The sequence below is a fragment of the Pteropus medius genome, unplaced genomic scaffold (assembly GCF_902729225.1).
Source record: "Pteropus medius unplaced genomic scaffold, Ma_sr-lr_union100, whole genome shotgun sequence".
Taxonomy (NCBI): domain Eukaryota; kingdom Metazoa; phylum Chordata; class Mammalia; order Chiroptera; family Pteropodidae; genus Pteropus; species Pteropus medius.
The window spans coordinates 2204947-2222676 of NW_024345600.1; the positions used below are offsets into that span (position 1 = coordinate 2204947).

The window sequence follows — 17730 nt, forward strand, 5'->3', positions numbered from 1 at the left end:
ATATGTTTTTCAGGTCTTAGATTTCAGGCAACAGAGGACAGTGATCCCTGAGAGAAGAGAAGCATAGGGGAAACCTATGATTGCCTCAGCTCACTTCCTAAAGAGAATTTCCAGGCTGGGGTGCAGGGAGTAGGAACCAAGGAGAAGCCAAATGCACTTCCTGAATTAAGATGCTGAGAATCTGAGAAGGCCAAGGTAGCTGGAGTTTGGCAGGGCACAGCACCAGTTTGGAGAGAAATGTACTGAGAGAGATTTCCAGAGATCTGCAGATGGTCCCCCTCGAGTCTTCAGTTGAATAATGATCGACAGTCGCATGTAAGAAAACTTGAGGCCAGAGAATGAACCACCTTGAAGGACAGAGGGAACAAATCTTCAGAGGTCACTTAGGACCAGGAATAGTCAGCCATAGTGGAAAACTTTATAATTCAACTTTGTAATGTATCAATAGCATAATTAGAAGTGTACTGCCTCAGTAGAAGGGCAGAATTAGCTCTATACTAAAGGATACATTGATCCTACCTAGAAAAACTTGAAAGCAAGCCTGAGAAGAATTGAGCTACTTCTAAGTAACTTAACTGTATCTCAGAATAAAGCTCAAGAATACAAGAATATCCAGCACTCAACAAGGTAAAATTCGCAATGTCTTGCAGCTAATCAAGCCATACAAAAAGCAGGAAAATATAATCCATAATGAGTAGAAAAATAAACCAATAGAAACAGATTCAGAAATGACACAAATGATAGATTTAGTATTCAAGGACTCAAAACAGTAATTATAACTATATTTGTTATGTTCAAGAATGTAAAGATTGACCGCATTAAGCAGAACAAGCAAAATATGACAAAAAATCCAAAATGAACTTGCGGTGTTGAAAAATACATTGAGATTAGTAGATTGGACACTACTGAAGAGAAGATTTTTGAAGTTCAATACATAGTGATAGAAATGATCCAATATAAAACACAGGAGGAAAAGAGAGAGAGAGAGAGAGGTCTGTTATTTAAATAAATCAGTGAGCTGTGGAATGACTTCAAGCAATCTAATATATGTGTAGTTGGAGACCATGAAGGAGAGAAGTGAGAAGAGGAGAACAAAAAAAAAATTTAAGAAATAATGGCTGAAAATTTTCTAAACTTGATTGTAACTATAAGTCCACAGATCTAAGAAATACAACAAACTTTTTAAATATAAGAAACAAGAAAACTACCCCCAGGCACATAATAATCAGATTGTGGAACAACCAGTAATAAAGAGACAATCTAAAAAGCAGCCAGAGGCGGGGAAAATAACACATTATGTATAGAAGAACAAATATAAAAATGGCATCTCTTTTTCAGAAACAATGCAATCTAGAAGACAGTGGGGCAGAATCCTGAAAATACTAACAGAAAAAAATTGTCAACGTAGAATTCTATACCCAAAGAAAATATCTTTTAAAAATGAAGATGAAATACTTTTTTCAGTCATAGAAAAAAAAGTTGATCAGCTGCAGACCTGCATTACAGGAAAAGAAGTAATTAGGCAGAAGAAAAATGGTACCAGCAAATATCTGGACCTATACAAAGGAATAAAGATCATCAAAAAGGGAAAATACGTGCAAATGTGTAAATAATTTTTTCTTTTCTTATTTTTAAAACCTCTTTAAAAGATAATTGGGTTTTCAGTACAAAAATATTAACAATGAATTGTGGAGTTTATAATACATGTAGAAGTCAAATGTATGACAATAGCAATGTAAAGATTGAGAAGAGTAATTGGGAGTATACTTTTGTTCCTTATACTATTTGTGAAGTGGTAAATATTACTTAAAGATAGAGTGTGTTAAGTTAAAGATATACACTATTAACCCTAAAGTAATCACTATTTTTGTAAAAAAAGAGGTACAACTAATAAACTAAAAAAGGAATTAAAAGGGACTCTAAAATAGTCAATCCAACGGAAGACAGAAAAAGAAGAGCAATAGAGTATAAAACAAAAAGCAAGATGGTAGATTTAAACACAACCATATCAACAATCGCATTAAATGTAAAAGGTCTAAATACTCAAATCGAAGGCATAGATTATCAGGTTGGATAAAATCTTTTAAAAAACACAACTATGCTGCCTATAAAAAAATCCACTTTAAATATAAAGACATAACTAAGTTAAAGGTAAAAGAATGGAAAAAGGTATACCATGCTAACACTAATCAAAAGAAAGCTTCGATAGTGGCTATATTATTATCAGACAAAGTAGATTTCAGATCAAAGAATATTACCAGAAATAGAGAGAGACATTTTATACTGATAAAAGAGATAATTCATCAAGAAGATATAACAATCCTAAGTGTTTATGCATCTAATAACAAGGCTTCAAAATTCATGAAGCAAAAACTGCAAGAAGAAATAGGTAAGTTGATCATTATAGTTGGAGATTTCAGTACCTTTCTCTGTATAATTGATAGAACAAGTAGAGAAAATCAGTAAGGGTAAAGATTTGAATAACATTGTCAACCAAGTTGACCTAATTAACATTTATCTAACAGTCTACTAACAACAGTAGAATACATAATCTTTTCAAGGGCACAGAAGCATTTATCAAGATAGTTCCTACACTGGTCCATAAAACTAGTATTGATAAATGTAAAAGGATGCACATCATTCAAAGTATGTTCTCTAACCACAAAAGAATTAAATTAGAAATCAAAACAGGGAGGTATCTGGGAAATCCTCAAATATTTAAAAACTAAATAATATACTTTTGAATAACCCATGGGTCAAAGAAGAAATCAAAAGGGAGATTAGAAATCATTTTTAACTGAATTGGAAATGAAAACACAATGTATCAAAATTTACGGGATGCAACCAAAAAAGTACTTAGGAGGAAAAAGTTCTCAAATCAATGATCTACTATTCCATTTTATGAAACTAGTAAAAGAAGAGAAAATTAAACCCAAAGTAAACAGAAATTAAATAATAAAGATAAAAGCAAAAATGAAATTGAAAAACAATAGAGGAAAGTCTTCGAAGCCAAGAGCTGCTTTTTTGATAACACAAAGATACCTAGGGTTTCAAAAACCATTAAAAAACTAGATTAGAAACCATAGAAAAGACCTAATATTTGTATGTATTTGGATGCTTGCTCATGCCTGCCTGACCTGTTTTCTTAAGATAATGGAAAGATCTTGTGTGCCACTGAAGAGAAGGAATCAACAAAGCCATTTGAAATCACATATTTTTACGTAGGTATTTATACATAGCGGGGTGTGTTCGCCACTTCTCATCAAGAGTGCAGAGCCTCTGGTAAGAACATCTTGCTTTCTTTATTCTTCTAAACCCTATTTGGCTTCTCCTTTCTTAAAATGCTATTTTGAGAAATAGTTCATTTATTCATTCATTCAACATAATTATGAAGTGCTGCAATTTGCCAAAGACGGTAGGACATTCTTGGGGACATGCCTGTTAATCAGACATACAAGATCCCTACCCACTGAGCGAAGCCTAATGTGAGATATAGACAAGTAAATAGGCAATAACAATGCACTAGTGCAAAAGTGGTATCATGGAAAGAACAAATGCTAAGGGAGTCCTCAGGCAGGATGACACCTCGAACCTGAAGTATTCCTCAAGCTAGCAGCTAAAAAGAATTTTTTAAAAATGTGACAACCAAGTTTCTTTAATTATTATGACTCAACATAGACAATGCAATCTGAGGTATGGAACAATATGTAAGGTATGAGTTTGTTACTGAAAGAATTCCTTGACTACTGTGTAGCTAATATTTACTGTACTTCTTAATCTGTTCACACCCTGTTAATACTCTATTGAAATTTTCATCTCAGAGTATAAATAAGTTATTATAGAATGCTATTTTTTACTAATTTGGGGTATTATTGAGAATTTTTATAAGTATTCTAGAAAAGACAGAACATACAAGTGATCTTAACCTGTTCATAACTTTTTAAAGATTTCTTTGTTATACTAGGACATAAGACATGGCAGAACCTAAGCCAAGAATCCAGATCTTCAGGCAAAGTCTGAGGGATTCCAGGCTTAGAGAAGTGAGGCATGACCAGAGAAATATGAAGTTTCCAAAGATTAGGTAGAAGAGGTCCATGATTCATTCACAAGATCAAATATATTTTAAAATTACGCATTTCCTTTAACTCATTGATCTCACATTTGGACATGTATCTTCAAGATATTATAAACTTCCACATTTTAGCTACAAAATTGGTTATACTGAGATGTTAGAAACGACTTCGATGCCTAACAGCAGCCTGGCTAAATAAATTATGTTGTATCCACACAGTGGAATTTAACCCAGTTTTAAAATTATGTAGCAGTGTTTCTCAGACTTCAATAGGCATCAGAATCACCTAGAAGGCTTGTTGAAACAGACTGCTGAGTCCCACCTCCAAAGTTTCTGATTCCGTCATCCCAGTATAGGGCCCAAGAATTTGCATTTCTTACAAGTTCCCAAGTTAATATCGATGCTGTCGATTCTTATTGACTAGGAAAAATATTCACAAAGTATTGTTAAGTTAAAACAAAGCTGTTTAAATTATATTCTATATGTATGCATATAGAAGTTTACATGAAAAAATATTATCAAGTTGGTATTCCTGGTCGTCTTTGGGGTGGATAGCATTGTAGATTCTTATTGACGAGTGACAGATTTTTCTTTAACAAGCATAGCATTAATCAGTGAAACATACATAATCAAATTTCTTAATTTAAATAACAAGACCATGAAGTCCTGGCTGATGTTTAGCACTAACAAGCTAGAAACATCAAAGTGGGCTGAATCTTAGTCCACCTCTGGCTTTTTAACTATGTCTTGTTAAGAGTATATCCTCAGAAGCAATCACGGAAAGAAGAAAATTGATGGGAATAAAAATAGAAGAGGCTGACATTATATGGAGTGTTTCTACACTTTTTCTTATTTCATTTTAGTAGTGCCATACAGGCTTCTTCTGGGGATATTTGAAGAAAAACTGGGTGGGAACCAAAGGGCGATGTGCCAGAAGTTTGAAGCATCTTTGTTTCCTGATGCAGGGGAGATCCATTTCCCAGGGTATCAGATTAAGGCGTCTCCTTTCTGGAAAAAAGATTTCATGGCTTAAATTCCCGTTCACTTTTGTGTCTGTGGCATTCTGCTGTCTCCTTTCCAGCATGCAGCCTTAGGGGTCATGATGTCCCTTCCCTGCTGATATCGGCGTGCCAACTGTGGTGTCATGCACACCAAGCACAGAGCTGCCATTCAGCTTCTACAATCTGGGTTCAGGAAGCAAAAGAGCTCCTAACTTCCTACAAACCTTGACAGATCTTCCCCTAGCCTTGCATCTGAACAGTTCTCAGGGGAAGGAGAGGGAGGGTAAGGGAGGGAGAGGGAACAGGGTAAATGTCAAGGGTGAACACAGAGAGCAAACAGTTGCCACCAATGTTCAGGAAAAGGAAGGGTGGGCAACACCACAGAGAAGGATGCCATAGACTTTTCAGTGGAATACTTATTTGGTTAGCGTTGGTTGCCCTTTTCCATGTCATTGCATTATAGTGGTTGATAAACTAAGAGATAGTCACATCATTTATCTTATTTAGAGCAAGTGTACTTCACAAGTGTCTAACAGAATGCCAGTGTTCGGGTGTCATATTGAAAACAAATCCCATATAAAGCTCACAATTTTTTAATGATTCAAAATATAAAATCATGTCCTGATTTAAGCTATTGTTGAAAGAAAAAGACATTGCTTCTATATTGACTTTCAAGTAGGTGACACATTATTTGCTGGAAAATTTTATTCCATAATATGTTGCCTTTCACCACTTTACATGTGAATAAATGGGGCAGAATATTGTTTGAGTTTAAGATATAACTTCTAAGTTTTGCAAGTTCAAAAATAGCTAGAAATGTAGATACTGGTTAATAATGTAATTATTTATAACTGCTGTTATAATACAAGTTCTTACTTATTACCTTCTTGTGCTATAATGTGAATTCACTACATGAATCTGTTTTGGACCCTATAAAAGGGAGTTAAGTTATTTGAAATTCTCACCTATTCCTTGAATGCCAAGAACAATGTTATAATTAATTAATTAATTGATCAATATGTATTGAATACCTACTCTGTGCCAGGCACTGCCCCGGGATATCTCAGTGACTCCTCTCTAGTTTATATTCCAGACTTGGAAGACAGTAAGTCATTAAACAATTACAAATCTAATGTGTCAGGTACTAATAAGCACTAAGAACAAAAAACAAGGCAGGGCCATTGCAAGGACTTTGTATTTGATTGAGAGAAATGGGAAGTTTGGAGATGGGGATGAATTTAAACAAGAGCACAACATGATCGAACTTCTGTTTATAGAGAATCACTCTGGCTGCTAGATGAATGGGCTGTAGAAGGCCAGGTGCCCACTGAATTATCACCCCCTCTCCCACAGTTATATTTCATTGAAGACAGTTCCGTAGACCTGAAGATGTGATCCTACACATTGTCACCTTTTCAATACTCTTGGTGTAAGATGAGTTTTTCAAGTGAAATTTTATATCCAAAGTATTCCTTAAAGAAATCTTTTTTCTGGAAAGTTACTTTTGGATACATTCTCTCTCAACAGGAGTTTATCTAAAGCCTAGTTTTTAATAACTACCTTACTTTCATACTATAGTTGATGAAGAACATGGGTTTGAACTGTGCAGGTCCACTAATACGTAGATTTTTTTCGATAAATCCTATAAATGTGTTGTTTTCCTTTCCTTGTGATTTTTTTTTTACATTTTCTCTTCTCTAGCTTACTTGTTATAAGAGTACAGTACATCATACATACAACAATATATGTGTTAATTGACTGTTTATGTTATTGGTAAGGCTTCTGATCAATAGTAGGCCATTAGTAGTTGAGTTTGGGGAATGTCAAAGTTATACTTGGAATTCTGGATGAGGCGGAGGGTGGGGGTGGGGGATCAGCACTCCTCCCATGTTGTTCACAGGTCAACTGTACTTGGTTTCAAAATATTTCTGTATTCACAACTATACTTCAATTAAAAAAGATAAAACTATTTCTGTGTGTGTGTGTGTGTGTGTGTGTGTGTGTGTGTGTGTGTGTGTGTGAATTGAGTTTTAAACTATCTTTAAAAGGCCAAGAGATACTTAAGAATCTTTCAGGGGAGCTTTGTGTCTCATATAAATTAATGAGATTGCTTGAGATTTTGTTTTGTAGGGTTTTTTAAAATTTGCATAATTAGATATAACTTAGCGTTAGCCTCCTTAAAATAATACCGTTTCATGCTATGTTATATTTTGGAATTCCTTTCTTATATTCCTTGGTTTTTACTGGCAGTGATTTCTTCTTCCACCAACCTCTTCTCCCCCAAAGTAACAGGTCCACTAGAGAATTTTGCACCACCTTGCCCTGGAGTCCCTTTTCTTCCCCCCATATGATGTACTTCACACACATGCCCAAAGTCTGTCTCTTCTGAGCCTTCCTCCCTCTGGTTCCTCCTCAGGACTAAAGTTTTAAATTGCCTTTATAGCATATCTATAATCTACACAATAAAAACAGTTTTATTACGTAATTATACTTTGCATTTAACCAAAAGTGCTATTAACTAACTTGATCAGCCACTTTACTCATTACATTTGGGCTTAAGTGACTTTCGACTAATTTCAGAAATCAAATCTACCCTCGAGGGGTTGTATTATTTACTACCAGTAAGGGTATTCCAAATGCATGCCACAAACTTGGAAGGCAGATACAGAAAAGGAGAACTGAAAATATTCATAGCAACAGGGACCTCAATTAACAACTGATTAGTCTCTGAAAAGGTCACGCCTCTTTTAGAAATATAAGTGCCTGGATCTTGATTTCGCAACCGCTTCCTAACTGGTCTTCCTGCTTCTATTTTTTACCCTTTATAATCCATTCTCCTCACAGAATCAAGTTATCTTTTTAAAAAATGGAATTCATATCATATCACTTCTCTGCCTACAGGCTTCTAGTGGCTTCCACTAGAAAAACTCTACCATGGCCTTTCCAGGGATGCCTTCGGATCTGTCATGCACCAGCTCTGTCCTCTCCAAACACTATTCTCTTGTCCCCTGGACTCCAGTCACATTGACCTTGTTGTTCCTGCTTGAATATGGCACGTGCGATTCCACTCAAGGCCTTTAAACTTGTTGCTCCTTCTGCCCAGAATGTTCTTCCCCAAGATCTTTTTTTATTTTTTAATTAAGTTTATTGGGGTAACATTGGTTAATACAATTGCATAATTTTCAGGTATACATTATAATTTGACATCTGTATATTCTATTGTGTGTTTACCACGCAAAGTCCAGTTTCCTTCAGCTACCATATATTTGATTCCCTTTACCCACTTCACCCTCTCCCTACCCCCTATATTTGACCCCCTTTACTCTGTCTACTTTTCCTCTCCTCCCCCACCCCCTACCCTCTGGTAACCAGTAGTCTACAGTCCATGTCCATGAGTCTCTGTTTGTTCTATTCCTTTATTGCTTTTAGGTTTATATCCCACATATAAGTGATATCACGTGGCTTTCAACTTTTTTGCATGGCCACCTTCACCTCAAGAGTCAGTTCTCTGCTGGTTACTCAACTTATACTTCTGCAACCAAACAGGTGGCACATCTGTTCCTTGGAATAATAGGGCAATTCTTCCCCAGGTGTGATTAAGGTCTAAAAACCTCTTGTGATCTTATCTCTTACAGATGACAAAAGGTATAAATCAAACCAAGACTATATGGGGCAAGCAACTCAAGATACATCCACAGTCCTATACATTCATGGTATTCCTTTTTCCTTACAGGTTATCTTCAGAGCTTTGTCACCACCATACGATGTGGAGAACCCTTACAGTGCCAAAGTACAGGAGCAGCTAAAGATTACCAACCTTCGTGTACAGCTGCTGAAACGACAGTCTTGTCCCTGTCAGAGAAATGATCTGAACACAAAGCCTCAACATTTTACACACTATGCAATCTATGATTTCATCGTCAAAGGCAGCTGCTTCTGTAATGGCCATGCAGATCATTGCATACCTGTCGATGGTTTCAGACCTGTCAAGGCCCCAGGAGCATTCCACGTGGTATGTAAAACAAGTCCTTGCCAATGAAAAACAAATCGTAAGTTACCTTCAGCTTTGGGCACTGGTAGTGTAAGTTCTAACAGAGTTGGTCTATGCTTGCATAGTGCTTATTGTTTCTTCCTCTGATGATTCAGTCCTCTGATTCCATACCAGTCCTATAAAGTACCTATTAACTTGTTTTTTAATCTTCAATTTTAGAATTATAAATAGTCAAGCATGATAACAAGATTTCTGGGAAAACATCCATGCCAGTTTTTAGTACCATGACCTTCAGATATAAAGTGTAAGACGAGCAGTTGGAGAAGCTGGCATAATCATATTAGTGGCATTATCACACAGAAGCCAGCTTGACAATAAATGGGGACCATTGTTGAGTAGATTTGAAAGTGGAAAAAATAAGAACCCCAGTTTAATGCCTGGTATATCTTTTGCTGTCCAGCCAATAGAATGAATAATAATTCTCCTCTGGGAGGAATGGCCTGACCCCCTCTTACCTGAGGCAGAGTTAAGCTTTCTTTCCTCTACATTCACACATCTCCTTGTACTTTCTTCTAAACTTTTACTTGTCTGCATCTCCCAGGAGATCATGAACTCCTTGAGGACGGAGCCTGTGTCATCTTTGTATCCTCAGGACCTAGTGTATTATTACTTGAGCCAGAGCTACTTCTTTAATAGGTGTTTGATTGAATGATAGCAACATAGGAATAGAGAGATGATGAAAAATTACTGTCATTTTTGTTCTCACCTCACCTTCTTCCAAAAAACATACAAAGTGGCACAGACAGCAAGCTCCTTGTTGGCATCTGGGATGGGGATTAGGCAAAGAGGTGGCAAGGAGGAGGGCACTACAATTCTTAGTTTTATATTCTTCTGATACTTCTGATCAAAGCACAACAAAAAAATAAAAATTTAAAAGGCCTCCTAATATTGTAAAAGGTTTATTTTTCCATTTTTCTTTTTTTTTTCCCCCAGTCCTGATATAGGATAGGGCCTCGAGGGACCATGAACCAGTTAGCCAGCAGGACAGTTAGTGTTGGCTGGGCTGAGTCACTGGGTACAGAGCAACAATGGGGTGACTAAAATGACTAGGAGAGCAGCCAGAGAGTAACAAAAATAGAAACAATGTTATGACATCTAGAAGTGAGCTAGGGCTCCCAAGGCGAAGACAGTACAGCATCATTCAACAATCACCAACTAGTTTCTAGACACTAATGGGTCTTTGAACTAATATTGCTTCGAATAAAGGATGGAATAATTTGTTATGTCTAAGTTGATTGAGTTTGGGTATAATTCAAGTAGAAAATAACCCAGATATTCTAGAGACATGTCAACCTGCTGGAGTACAGTTTGGGTGAGGTTGAGTGCTAGTATATTGCTACCATTATATTTAAGTGAATGGTGAAAGGAGAGCCTAGGCTACAATACACTGAATGTTTGTGTCCCCACAAAATTCATATGTTGAAACCCTAATCCCAGCGTGATGGTATGTGGAGGCGGGGTCTTTGGGAGGTAATTAGGTCATGAGAATGGAGTCCTCATGACTAGAATTAGTGTCCTTATAAGAAGAGGCCAGCTAGCTAGCTAGCTCTCTTTCTACGATGTGAGAACACAAGGAAAAGTTGGCAGTCTGCAACCTGGACGAGAGCCTCACCAGAACCTGACCATGTTGGCACCTGATTTTAGGCTTCCAGCCCCCAGAACTGTGAGATACAAATTTCTACTGTTTACAAGCCACCCAGTTTATACTTTTTGTCATAGCAGCCTGTAATCCAAGCCTTGTAGGATCACTTCAGGGTAGAGTCCTGGCCAAAGAGACAGACACAAGCAGGCCACAGAATAGGCCATATCTATGAAGTGAATGACCTCTGAGACAACCTGAATGACTCTGATCAACCAAATTGAATTATCAGAGTTCTTAGGAGCCTTTTAAAATATTCATGAGTATGCATTTAAAAGCAATAGTTTCTCTTTTTTTTTTTTGAAGTCTTCTGAATGTAAACTTTCAAAAAGTTAGCAACACTTTCTAAAGCTAAAGAGAAAAATTCTAAATGTTTCTTTACATTCTCTGGGTATATGCAAATCCACCATCTGGGATGAGAGACACTTGAGTATCTTGTGTCTGCTTCTCACCCAACAGCTGCAATCCCACCATTATCTATTTATTGTGGCTGGAACAAGATGGGCAAGGTATGGAACCTGTCAAAACTGCAAGTTGGTGACAAACCGCATCAGCCACCTTGGCTACCTGAACACTGTGAAGGTCTCTCTAGATGGATCCCTCTATGCATCTAGAGGCAAGAATGGCCAGGCCATGGTATGGGACCTCAACAAAGGCAAGCACCTTTATATGCTAGATGGTGGAGATGTCATCATCACCCTTTGCTTCAGCCCTAACTGCTGCTTGGCTCTGTGCCACCATGGGCCCCAGACTCAAGATCTGGGATCTGAAGGGCATGATCATTGTAGAAGAACTGAAGCAAGAAGTTGTCAGTCCCAGCAGGAAGGCAGAGCCACCCCAGTGTACCTCTTTGACCTGGTCTACTGATGGTCAAACTCTGTTTGCTGGCTACACAAAAACCTTGGTACAAGTTTGGGAAGTGACCATCAGCACCAACTACAAATATATGCCAGAGCTTTAGAAATTAAAACTGGCTTTCCGACTTAAAAAGAAAATTCTATTCTGCTAAATTCAACAAGTGGTAATTATGTAGTTATTAGAGACTTGCAAAAGTCTTCAAATATAACTATTCCATACAGTCTTCTGCCAGCAAGAAAACTGTCAACCATAAGCCCTTGCCCCTGTGTCTGTGCCTGCTGGCCCCGAGCTCCATCCTGCCAGTACTACCTGACCTTGCTGCCGAGCAGGGCTCTGCTGCACTCTGGCTGCATCCTATCTAGGGTCATTGCTGCCTTCCTCCTAGGCCTTGCTTCCTCAGCCTCTGCCACAGCCAGCTCTTGGTGGGCCCATGTGGAAATGGGAGCCCCAGATCCCATCCTAGGAGTCACAGAAGCTTATAAGAGAGACATACTAACAGCAAAAAGATGAGTCTGGGAGGTGGTGCCTACTGGGATGACAATGGAAAGCTTTACATGCTTCCTAGTGTTTTGTGGCAGAGGCCCAGATTGCTGCGAAAAAAAAAAAAAAGGGGGGGGGTGAAACTGGATAAAGAGTACCTTCCTATTGCTGAAAGGGCTGAATTTTGCAAGGCATCTGCAGAACTGGTCTTAGATGAGAACTGCAAAGAGTTGAAAAGTGGCCAGTATGTCACTATGCAGATAATTTCTGGAACTGGAGCCTTAAGGATCGGAATCAGTTATCTGCAAAGATTTTTGTAAGTTCAGCTAAGATGTCTTTCTGCCCAAACCATCCTGGGGAAATCACACACTCATCTTCAGGGATGCTGGCATGTGGCTACAGTTATCTATACTATGAACCCAAGATTTGTGGCTTTGACTTCACAGACACTAAGAAGGGCATTTAAGAAATGCCAGAGCAAAGCATTCTGTACACCCATGCCCACAGTCTTAAAAGAGTGGACTTTGTCTTGATCAATGGAAGGAAATGGCAACATCAGTGAGGAAAAAGAATTTCTCTGCATTTTTTGACATGACCTACTGAGATTTTGCCAGTGGTGATAGTAACAAGGATGTCTGGGCTATGTGTTACTTCATCAAAAAGGGCGTTAATGTTTGTCTCTGCCAATCCTATGCCAAGAACATGGGCTTCCATGGTGAGAGTGTGGGAGCCTTCACTGCGGTCTGCAAAGATGTCGAGCCAAAGAGTGGAATCACAGTTGAAGATCTCGATCAGTCCAAGTCGTTCCAGTCCTCCTCTCAATGGGACCCAGATTGCTTCAACTATTCTGACCAGCCTGGATTTTCAAAAACAGTGGTTGCAAGAAGTTAAAGTCATGGCCGACCTCATCATTAGCATGCAGGTTCAGCTGGTCTTCTCCCACAACTGGAAGCACATCCCCGGACACATTGTCATGTTTTGTTTCACAGGGCTAAAGCCTGAACAGATGGAGCAGCTGACCAAGGACTTCTCCATCCATATGACAAAGGTTGCCTACATCTCTGTGGCAGGGTCACCTTGGTCAGCTGGGCTACCTTGCTCATGCCATTCACCAGGACGCCAAGTGATTTCTCTGGTGAGAGGGAACAGAGACCACCTTCCTGTCTTCAGCCTTTGCTGTTGTGAGATTCACACAAAGGATGAGAGAAGGAAGATGGTGGTAGGAAGATCATTTTTTCAAACACAGTGCTTAACACTCAATGATTGAATGTGTTTCTCGGAAAAGGACATATAGGGAAACTGGGCAGAGACATCTGTAGCTGGTGTCTGGAACTTTTTGGCCCTAAACAAGATGCTTGCCCATCCTTTTATCTCCAGCTTTTCCAAAAGAGTTTACATGTGGAAGAAAATTAATAGTCCCCCCAAATCTGTCAATCATGCCATTGCAGTACTGCAGGAGCTTTAACTGAGGCACCTTGTGCTGTTGGGGTTGGGGGGTTCCTCTGTAGATCCAGCATGAGAAATAACCTATATAAGAGGCTTTGAAAGAAGACCTAGTTCAAACATTAACAGTTAGCCTGTTTGTCCTCCCGTGGTTGAGCAATCTTATCAACAAACCACATTACAGAAGTTGTGTTTTATGAAAACCAGCAAATCTGCTTGCTACTGCAGCAAGGAAAATATAAGTTGCTGTTTCCTGTCTTATTTGAGAATAAAAGAAAGAAGATTCTCTTTTTTAATTAATAATTGCAGTCATTTTAATGTTCCTCTCTTCTACCTTATCACTGTTTTTCTTAGGCATAAAAGTTTATAACTAGCTAAAATTTTCATTCTATTTTACTAGTTGATTGATCACCGACTTCATCTTTAAGAATTTACCTATTTGAAAAATAAAGAATATAATTTACTGTTCATCCTGTACCCTCAGCTTTCTTGGCAAAGAACAGCAGAGAGTAGGCAACTGCATTTTCTCTTAGCATCCTCTTCAATGATTGTTTAATAGTTTCTTGTTGTGTTGTTGCCTCTGCCCAGCTGGACCTCATACTTTTGTTCAGTGCTGTTGTGCAGTCACTCATTTCACATCATGAGTTAGGCAGTGCAGGATAGAACCAAGAAAGAGGTTATTCTGGGCATTGTTTTTTAACTTTGTGTGCTGCCAGCTGGGCTCAGGCTTTATCCTTTGGAAAGATAACCACCATCTGCTTTAATCATGTAGACTTATTGCAGTCTGGTTTCTCAGTTACAATAAGTTTACTATAGACTCCCTTCTGTAAAAAAAAAATAGAGAAAGAAAGAAAAGTAGAGGGAGACTGTCAACCTGTAAAGAGGATCTAGATGACCGACCGAGTAAAGGGGATTATAATAGTAAGTGTTTTTCCATTTCGAAAGGATGTTAGAATGAGCATTCTCCATTCCAGAAGACCCTATAGGATGGAAACCTCATTTCCTTACTAATCTAAGGCTGCTTTGAAATCGGAAGCAATTTCCTTTTAAAATAATGCTAGTTTTGTGGCTTCCTGCTGCCCAGCTTCCATACTGATTTTGACTTCTGCCAGCAGTGGTGGTAGCCTCTAGTGCTGTAACTACAGCATGTGCTGAAACCAAAGCATGACCAAGTCAGACCTAGAGCTAGAGCTCAGAAGAGGTAAAAAAAACAGGCTATGTGGCCAAGGCTATGCTGGCTTCTGGGGATTTAGAATCCTTGCTGTCTCAATTCTTAAAAAAAAAAAAAAGCCATAAACAATTGGTTCAGGAAAGACTTATTGTTGGAAATGTGAATGGTTCTGGTTTCAGATTATTCCATCCCTCAGCTTAGATGCATTTTACTTTTATATAATTTTTTTCTGGATTATAAAGACCTGGTATTAAATTTGGGTATGGTTGCCTCTTTTGAATGTGGTGTTCTTATTCCTATGATTGCTTAGCTGAGCAAATTGCCCATTAAAAGCAGTCTTTTGCCTCATGAAAGACATGACCATAAGATCAATCGTCCTTCCACATTTGTGTATCTGTGAACACCTTTCATTATAGGTGGAAATAAATAACTGGATTTGTAAATTGTGCCTGCAGAATGAAAGATAGCCTCTCAAGAAATGCTATTCTTTTACTAGTCAGCTTGTCCCAAGTATGTGTGTACAAATCTAACTTTCTTTAGCATGGTTTATAGCAGTCATTCTCAAAGTGTGGTCCCTGAATCAGCAGCATTAGCATCACCTGGGAACTTGTTAGAATTACAAATTATCAGGCCCTACCCCAGACCTACTGAATCAAATTCTAGTGATGGGGCCCAAGGATTTGTGTTTAACAAGCCCTCCAGATGATCACAATGCTGGCTACAACTCATATTGTTGCGAGAACGACTAATTACTTAATAAAGTCTCATTTTATGGGCTAGAATTTTTGATGGCTGATGATAGAGAATTAAGGCAGTTAATGGAAATGATAGCTTGTCCATTGATTAAGATATGTAAGATTTTAGGGTTATTCTCTTCCTTTGGGAGAAGGAACTAAAAAAAGGTACAAAGTGGGATACAAGTCAGCTTTATTTAACTTAAAACTCCTCTTGTATCTTTTAAAGTAGCATCACTTCTTTCATGTTTCCCCTTCTTCCTAGATCTATTCCATTTTTCCTTCACCATTTCAATTTTTCCTCATCTGTTCATTCTACTGGAAGGCAGAACAGCATTGTGATTGATACCCTAACAATGGAGTCAAACAGATTGGATTTGACTCACCACACCATTTACTAAGTAACCTCACTGAACCTCAGTTTCCTAAGAAAATGAGGATAATATCTATCTTATATAGTGATTGTGAGGTTGAAAAATATGATAGCTAATACCTAGGATGTGATAGACACTACTTACTGTTGCTGCTATTATAATATTGTATTATTTCAGCCACTTCCACTACTTCCCCAACAAACTCATCTTCTTCAGTATCGTCAAAAATAAATCGTAGCTTATGTGTTGTTTGACATGTTCATAAGGCTAGGGGTTTTGTGGCAAGAAAAACTGTACTGTGATTCCAGCCTGCTGAGATCCCAGAAATTATGTGAAGAGGAGATCTTAAGCTTTTTTTCTTTGCAGCTGGAGAGGACTAATTTAGTTCTTTTCCCTAGCAGCTGGTGACTTTACAGCTGTTGGTTGATGGATGGTGATAGGAAGGAACATGGAAAGTTTCATTGTTTTATAAAATATCATCCATTGGATAGCAAGGAAGCCTTAGAATACCAAGGAGAATTGTTTAAATATCTTCAGTTATACTTGTTAAGGTGTTTTTTTTTTTTTTAATTTTGTAATCAGAAACTCATTATAAAAAAGTATTGGTATTTTGACTGATGTGTTCAAATCTAAGATCAAACATTGAGACCTGTGGGGTTCGAGGAAAATGTTACCCAGCTGTGTGAGCCAAGTTTTAAAATTATTCATACAGTTTTATTATTAGAGTTTTCCCCATCTAAACCTGAATACATTTATTCACATATTTATGTTTACATATATGTCATGTTTTATAAATTCAGAACAGATTTAAGATCGTAGTTTTTATCTTCTTTTTAAAAATTCTTTACCATGCTGTGAATAAGCCAGAAGTAATCATTTGAAAGGTCTTGACTCTTCAAGGTATTAAGGAAAAGAACAGAGGGCTTAAAAACAATCAATAAAGTTATTAAATAAGAACATTAAATCAGAGTTTTAAAATTTTTTATATAGTAAAATCTATATTCATGTTTGGAAGTGAGCATCTACAAATTAGTTCTAGATCCTCTCAGCAGAGGAAAAGAATATTGTCATGGATTATCAATACTACTACTAATAGTTACTACCAATTGAATGCTTACTATATAGCAGGCCTTGTGCTGCCCATGGTACAAATGTTATTGAATTTAATCTTCTCAACAACTGAATAATGCATTATTATCATTTTCTTTCATAGATGAGGAAGTGAGCCTTGGAAATGTTAACTGATTTCCCAAAAGTGAAGAAAGGGTAGAGCCACAGTTTAAATTCGCCTGTCAGACACTGAAGCTCATTCTCTTTTTGCTATTGTTGTGCTGTTAAAGATTTGGATCTAACCAGAGTTGACATTATGCCAAGAACAGAGAAAAAAGGAGAGGTAAAAGACAGGAGGGGCAAGAGAGATGAGGATGGACTCAAGGGATCAATTATCATGATGGGCTATAGAATCTAAACTGAGCAAGCAGGGAAGTGAGAACACGGGAGAGCAGAGACTATTCTCACCACTAAAGGTTTGCTGCTTTATATTTTATAAAGCCCTTTCTCATGCATTGTTTCACTTGATTCTTACTAAAACTAAGAAGGTAGATATTTTTATTTCAATTCTTTAGATAAGAGAAATAGATACAGACAGATTAATTTACTTGCTTGAAGTCACAGTGATAGAGTAATAACTCACGCAGAATCCCTACTGCTGTACCCCATCTCCACCCCCAATAAGCTACCAAAGAAAAAGCTCTTATTAAAAAGACCCTTTTTTATAGGGATAGGTAATCTATCCAAGTCATCTATATTTAAATATTGAACCAGAAATTAACATTGATTCTCCCTTCTGTTCCCTTCACTAATTAATGAAATGGCTCAAAAAGAAGAAAGAAAGAAAGAAAGAAAGA

At 37.6% G+C, this 17730-nt stretch overlaps 2 protein-coding genes and 1 pseudogene across 4 annotated transcripts in view; all 3 read left to right on the forward strand.

Moving 5' to 3' along the window:
• Nucleotides 1–17730, forward strand: part of NTN4 (netrin 4) — a 97195-nt gene that overhangs the window by 31151 nt on the left and 48314 nt on the right. For all 3 annotated transcript variants that reach the window (XM_039874076.1, XM_039874077.1, XM_039874075.1), the window contains exon 3: nt 8807–9085. In XM_039874076.1, coding sequence (XP_039730010.1) covers nt 8807–9085 — 279 coding nt within the window. The remainder of the gene's footprint in view (nt 1–8806; nt 9086–17730) is intronic.
• On the forward strand, nt 10088–12232 carry LOC120611726 (receptor of activated protein C kinase 1-like; annotated as a pseudogene).
• Nucleotides 12248–17730, forward strand: LOC120611617 (aspartate aminotransferase, mitochondrial-like). The gene is made up of 2 exons (XM_039874080.1): nt 12248–13320; nt 17037–17730. The coding sequence occupies exons 1-2, from the start codon at nt 12733–12735 to the stop codon at nt 17046–17048; spliced, it is 600 nt and encodes a 199-aa protein (XP_039730014.1). The 5' UTR covers nt 12248–12732; the 3' UTR covers nt 17049–17730.